This window comes from Chenopodium album, chromosome 25 (genome assembly GCF_948465745.1).
Source record: "Chenopodium album chromosome 25, dcCheAlbu1.1, whole genome shotgun sequence".
NCBI lineage: Eukaryota > Viridiplantae > Streptophyta > Magnoliopsida > Caryophyllales > Amaranthaceae > Chenopodium > Chenopodium album.
Window position 1 is genome coordinate 9463221 of NC_137858.1, and position 7443 is coordinate 9470663.

At 33.4% G+C, this 7443-nt stretch overlaps 1 protein-coding gene across 1 annotated transcript; it reads left to right on the forward strand.

Moving 5' to 3' along the window:
- The first annotated feature begins 960 nt into the window (after positions 1-960).
- LOC145615203 (transcription factor bHLH145-like) lies at positions 961-4041 on the forward strand. Its single transcript, XM_081670274.1, has 4 exons — positions 961-1081; positions 1193-1682; positions 2270-2427; positions 2517-4041. Exon 4 carries the CDS (start codon positions 2533-2535, stop codon positions 3649-3651), a length of 1119 nt encoding a protein of 372 aa, XP_081526400.1. The 5' UTR covers positions 961-1081; positions 1193-1682; positions 2270-2427; positions 2517-2532; the 3' UTR covers positions 3652-4041.
- The last annotated feature ends 3402 nt before the right edge of the window (positions 4042-7443 follow it).

Below are 7443 nucleotides of genomic sequence, written 5' to 3' on the forward strand. Positions count from 1 at the left end.
ATTTAGATAATATATGTGAAATTCAGGTGAAGAGAATACTATCGTAAAAGTAAATTTCTTTTTTTTAAATACAATGAAACATTGCGTTGATGTATAATAATATTAAATCTATATAGGAACAAATTAGGGCTCCATATGCAAAAATAAGTCTGCTTTTATACTTTTCACCTAAAAACACCATGAGAAAGTCATTTAATCAACATAAAAGGATTTTTATTCAAAAATTATTTGTAAAACTTGTATTTTGCATACAAGAAGAGTCATCCTTTTTTTTTTTTTTTTTTTGAGATTACATAAAAGTATTAAATTTTTGAAGCACATAAAAGCATTTAAATGGTGGAATAATTGAAAAAGTCAGCAAAATTAAATTATAATATTATTTTACAAAAATAAATATAGAATTGTACATTTATAAATGGTTAAATATTTATTACAGAGTACTCCCTCCGTACCTAAATTACATTCCGACTTCTCTCTATTATATGAGGAATAAATGCTAAAAGTAGGAATATAATTTAGGGATGGAGGGAGTATCTTTTTTTAGCAACAAAATTAAATAACAAGAGATTAATGGCTTCTAAATTACTCCATATATACTTGTAGCAAACAAAAATATGGATGTACAATTACTTCATAATGAAAATACGTCTCTACACACATCATTATCTCTGATTACTCATATACTTTCTTTGTCTTTAAAAATTATTTGTCCAATTTTTATGTTAAATGATAGACTACCAAGTGAATACAAATATTTACAAACAAGTCAAAATAGGAAGAACGTTTAGAAACGAACCAGTTTACGAGTAAGGGTAATTTAGCTCATGGAACATCCCCACACAAACCAGCGCAACCGCATAGCGGCAAAAGCAGAGTACAGCCCACACGTTTGAACAAGGACAAATACGTAAAAATCTCCCTCTATATAACCACACCCTTTTCTCCCTCTTCCCCCTCTCTCACTCTCTCTTCATCCGTGCATTCTCTCTCTATCTCACTATCACTACTCTCTTTCTCTCTCTTCAATCTCTTCTTTTCTCACTCTTCTTGGATAAGCTTCTCCCATTTCAGATCTTCCCTGGTAATTTCTCCTCAAATAAATTCATCATTTTTTCAAATCTTCTTCATCATCAATTGAACAAATTTGATCATAATTTCGCCTAATTTTTTTGTAATTTTTGATTTTTTGCAGGAAATTGAGTAGAAAAAAGTGGCTGATCAGTGTAAAACAGCATGCGGTGGTTTTGTTTATCAGTAGATGTGTTTCGGAAAGTCGTTTCATTGAATTTATACTGTCGTGTTATTCTGTAAATCAAACACCCTCAATTCAATTTTTCCCCAATTTTGTTTTCCCCAGAAAACCCTAATTTTTTTCACCTTAATTTCCAATTATAACCACATGGGTTCAACCTTCTTCATCGTCATCCCCTGCTACGTTCGCAGGATCAGCTAAATTTATTTTCTTCCCTCGTTTAATTCGATAGTTTTAGAATTGTTTGGGGTTCCTTTCCTTAAAAGAAAGGTTTAAAGGGTGGGTTAAGGGGGTTGGAATAGTAGTTATGGTGTGCCAAGCAGCTAGTCAGACAAGATTTCGGGCTTTGAAACACGAAAATGGAGTTGCTGGTTTTGCTACCATCATAGTTAGAGTCATTGCTTGCTTCCAACCTCTGCGTAATTGTCAGGTTTGTTCTTGTTTACTTGCTTTGATTGTATTCGGAATATGTTTTTAGTCGTCACATTACTAGTTCAAATTACACTATCAACGCGACTATTAGTTCTGGACTTACCCTTGTCATTGTTGTTGATGTTTGAGTTTGATTATACATTAATGTAACATTTGAGTGTGCATATTTTGATCTATGGCTGAAAAATAGGAATTGAAATGATAATTTGAACCCTTTTGAATTCGGTGAGTAAATTGGTGATTATATTGTGGAGTAAACTGGAATAATCTTTGATTATATTCTATAATTTTGTTTATTGTTACATTGGAATTAACCAAGTTGAGTAGTTGTATGGATTATGCTCAGTCTTTATTCATGTGCTCCTGTATAAAACAATAGGCACTAGCAGAGAGTGATTGTATTAGTTAATAATAATATGGTTTAGTTTATCGAAAATGCGGTCTGTAATCGATTAATAAGAAAGTTTGGTTTATTGTATGACAAAGTTTGGAGCTTGCTTTGAAATTGATGTGTTTGTTGAAAACTTGAAGCTTTTGATCATGAATGTGGTGTCTAATATATTGCTACTGATTTGGGTTTTTCAGGCCGAATACTTTCGTCATTTGCTCAAGCCAGTAACGTAGATAAGATATTAGTTCTGTATTTTGGGGGTTTAGTTCAGCTGGGTTTCTTAGTTTTTACTACATCTTGGATAATTCTACAAGCAATCACAAAGCGAGGCTTTCATTTCGCTTTTGTTGTGGTATGTTCTTAATCACTAGCTTGTCTCATCTTTGTTGGACTCATTATGTTTCTTTTAAACTAATCAATTATTGTTGCTTCAATCTGCAGATAGTTGTTTGGGTTGATGGAAAAGGACTTCGAGTCCTGGTTACATCAACAGCAACCGGATACGCAGTTTCCTAATGCTAAATCTTTGAAACTGCCATTTGATATTGGGATGCAAAACACGGGCATCCCTTGTGCAATGCCTTGCACTAATGCAGCTCCTGTGAGTGGTACTTTACCTTCGTTTGGATATACAGGACCTCACGATTTCAAGGTCGGGCAATCGAAGGAACCTTATGGATGGTTCTACTGCTTGCCCCGATTTAGGCAGGGTCTTGTTCCAGATACGACGCCTCACAATAAGTTCATGCCAGATATTGGATTTACTGGCAAGGCTTCTGCAGCTGCTATTGATAATCATTTGGAGACTAATGTGTCTCCCACTGATGCACAACGTGCTCAAAAGCAATTTCTTGTTTTCGATCGAACGGGGAACAAAACAACCTTGATATTAAGTTCTATGGTTGGTGCTTCAAACCAGCCGCTCAACTCGTGGAACCAAAAATCTTCATGTTACTACAATAATGTTAACGAGGGTGAGCTTGGGGATGGAAGCAATGGACCGTTCTATTCTGGACCTAATTTGACTGATGATTTGAATGATGATAATGAGATTAGTGAGATGCATGAAGACTCAGAAGATATCGATGCCTTGCTCTCCTCAGACGACGAAGGTTGTTACAGTGACGGTGAAGAAACATCCACAGGGCGTTCCCCTAGCACGATGACTGCTTACGAGAAGCAGGATTGGTACGAAGACAACGAAGACATGGATGAAGTGGCAAGTTCTGCCAGCCCCTCTAAAAGGCAGAAACTGTCAGACAGCAGTTACGAAGTTCCCTCAGTTACATACGCCGCAAGTTCCCTTATGCCAAAGGGATCATCATCAGAGTACGAGGACGACGCAGAATCTAGCTGCGCAGGTGGCCAACCCACAAGGCCACACAACAATACGACACACTCATTCTCCGGTACCAAGAGAGACCGAAAGGAGAAAATACGCGAGACAGTGAGCATCCTACAGACCATACTCCCGGGCGGAGACGGGAAAGACGCAGTAGTGGTGTTAGATGAAGCCATCAATTACCTCAAGACTCTAAGATACAAAGCCAAATCTTTAGGGATATCTGGCCTATAGAAGCTCCAAAAATGTAGTGAGTAGCTTTTGGGGAATCCATCCTCTGTTCTTAGCCTCCTGAAGAAGTTAATCCTTTTTCTCACTTGTGGACTGAAGACTTCAATGATTCAAAGATGGACCCTTAAAATCTCCATATCAGAAAACGCACGCCCCATATTGGCTTTGCCCTGGGACCCACCAGTAAACTTTTTCTGTCTTTTTTTTTTTTTTTTTTTGAAAAATAAAAGAGTAACACATTTAAATATTTTAATGCAAAAATATTATTTGAGGGTGGGGTCATTAGACTGATCACTTTAATGGGTAGGAATGGCACGAGGAGAGGCTAGTTGGCCTTTTGATGTGTTTCATCATCAAAATCCATATTAAATCAATCTATGTTTGTTAGTATTATTATTATGAATGAGTTTTTATTTTTTCTTTTTTTGCTTTTATAAAATTAGTGTGGGGTATTTGCACTTGAATGTTTAGAATAGGAAGTAAGACCCTGGAAATATGTAATATAAGTGCCTTTTGATTTCTTTTATGTTTTGTGATTATAGTTTTTATGGTGTGTTTTAAAGCACCTTTTTTCTTAATTAAAGAAGGGTGTGTGTATGTTGAATTAATGGTTTGCATTTTTTTTTTTTTTTTTTACTGTTTTGAGTCATGTGAACTTTATAGTGGCAACTCAACTTATGCATGGTTTGTGGTAATTAGAAAACAAAGATCTTTTAGGACGGTGGTGGTGGTATTAGGTGCATCATCTCTAGAAGTCCAAGACTTTTAGGTAATTAATAGTAAGTGTAATCTTTTAACTTGGAACCTTATAATTAGTTGGTAAGTTTTGCCAACACCTCATGATATAATTATATAAAGATACAATTCAATCCACGGGTCTTCATATGGCATATTTTAAGGATTAAAATGACTTAAAAATCTACATGTATTTGCAAATTTTTAGAATCTGTTTCGATTTATTGAACTGAATAGAACTGAAATCAATTGTTTATGATAGAAAGAAATTAGAAATTGAATTGAATTGAAATTAAGCTGAAAAGGACATGCCCTTAATTTGTGATTGTTTGGTTGAATACTTGAACAGAAGAAGTAAAATTACCTTGGGAGCGAGAGATATTTTGATAAACATGGAAGGTTCTTTACCTAGGTCGATCTTAGGTAAGTACGTAATAAGTCTTCCCATATTATGTTTACCAAACAATACCATAATCTTCTACTTCATACAAACTTTTGTGCTTTTACTTTTCAAGAAGGCTTAGCCATTCTTGGGCAAATTTGGCTGGTCAACATGTGAGTAACATAAAGATGATTGTTATTGCTTTATAATTGAATCTCAAAGGCATTCTTTTCATTTGGCAGTACAAAGTTTACAAGGATCAAAAATTGACTCGACTTGAGACAATCGGACATAATTTATAGAGTTATAGCTAACTCAAAATTAGATCTGTACGAGCACAATAGTTTAGCAATGTCTTAGATAAGAAATGACGTAACTCATTTAGATTCAACGTGAACTTAACCGATGACTTAAATAAGTTGAATTGATAATTTGATCAGAATCAATAACCTATTTTGGGTTTGTTTTTGAAGCTTTCATTTCCCAAAAAATCACTAAAAACTTTTTTCAATAAATCCAATATATTGACACAATGGATTCGATCCAAATCATATTGTAACCGAATAAAATCCAAATAAATCCATATTCCATTGCAATGTTGCTTTCTTTATAATAAAGTCAACTCATATATTCACAGTTATATTTCAAAAGAAAATCAAGAACAAAAAAAAAAGGTGAAATTTAGAAAATGGTATGATTACTAATTTAGGTGTAGGGGGGTAATGGTAAATAATTGGTTGGAGGTAGTAATTAAGGTTTGGTGTAAGTTAGTGTTGTCTTTATGCCAATGTACTGACGTCGCATGCACATATTTATGATAGACAGCTATTTGGGCCTTGTCGAACCCACTCTCTCTTCTGATGCGCATTTTTTTCTTTCTTTCTTTCTTTCAAATTTATTGCAATGCATAAATATTGGTGGGGTCCATAGCATGCCTTATTTTTTGTTTAAAGCCGCATGCAAAGATGATTTTATTTACATAAAACCAAAATAGAATTTACCTTATGCTTAAGCTAGCTAGTCCTTTATGTATATGGTTTTGCATCTTTTTGGCGTGTACTTTGTACTTGATTAATTAATGTGAATGTGAATTCTTAAAATTTTGAAGTCAAGGGTTGATGCAGTAATTATGGAAATTTTATTCTCTAATTATTACTATACCTAATTTGTTACAATGTCTAATATCTTTGGTTGAAATTGGAGAGGATTTTATGATCATTGGTTTATTTAGTTGAAAGAAGATTATTATTTGCTTTCCGTAGTTTATTAGCATGTTCTTATGTGCATAATGTGTCAGTTTGACTAACATCTTCTACGATTAATAATGGTTATGTTGTATTATTATGTAATGACAATGTAACCCTTTTACAACCCGTGAGAATAAGAATAATTTTGTAAAAATTAGTTGAAACAAAAGCAGTAAATTTTAATTTTATATAAGTGCATGATTTTAAGTCTTTCTCATTGGTTGTCACGTTCAATTCTCCTTGATAAGTTGCACGCTTATTGATTTTCTTTCAAAATTCAACCTTTAGTGAGTTTAGTCCAACTCTATTTGAAGCAATACCCTACCCATTAAAATGATTTGATCTTGATATTTATATGGAAGAAAAAGATTAGTCGATTGTATCTATTTTCAGTGTCACATTCTAATAATTTTGGAATCCAACATACATAATGTAGAGAAAATAGAAGAGACAAGCATCACCCAACAACAACCAACATGCACCCATATCGGCCATATGAGCAATGTGGCCAGTTTCTTTTGGTGTGAAAGCAACATAAGCAATAACACAGCTATATGATAAACTCGAATTTTAACTTTTACTTAAATTGTTCTCTATCCATGGCTCCATCTTTTCGGTTCTTCCATAAAAATATGTTAAGTTTAACTTATTCGAACCTTAATTAAAAAACCGTTCAAGAAAAAAAAAAAAACCTTAATAATAATAAAAAAAAAACCCTTAATAACTCTTTTTTTTTAATTCGTTGATACCTTTCTCTTTTCACTTTTGCCAATACACTTTTTTAACGCTTAAAATCTGTAAATCGCGACTTTGAAAAATTATAAGAAATGAATTTTGTAAAATATATATTGAGATGATTCTAACAAGATCTCACTTGACTATGTTTTATCATAATTATAAATCACAAAAACAAGTCAAAGTGTAGTTAATGAATAGTGTAAAAGTCAAATGATATCAACTAAAAAAAACGAAGGTAATACTAAATAATAGACTAAGGGTCTGTTCACTTCAGCTTAATTTCAGTTCAGTTCAACTTCAATCAGTTTAGTTCAGTTCAATTGAGTTCAGCTCCAATCAGATCACTGCAGTGCAGTTCAGTTCAGCTTCTAATTTCTTTGTCTTATAAAATATTCATTTTAGCTCAGTTTAGTTCAGTTCAGCTCCAATAAAAAAAAAAAAAAAAAAGACCCAAGAGCTTATTAGAAAAAATTTATCAAACTGTACAAAAGACTGTATTAAAAAAATTGAATCACATTTACTACAAGTATAATTTATTTAGTAAAGATATTGTCATAAGGGTGCATCTTTATAAGATTACACACATATTTGCCTATTTGGTCATTTTAGCTAGTTTGGCGTGGTAGTGTGCGAAAATTTTATGGGCTAGGATGCAATAGCCCATTATTTCAGACCTCTGGGCCCGTGACTCAA

Excerpts from the sequence above, each read along its gene's own strand:
- LOC145615203 (XM_081670274.1), top strand. The coding sequence starts at position 2,533 with ATGGAAAAGGACTTCGAGTCCTGGTTACATCAACAGCAACCGGATACG.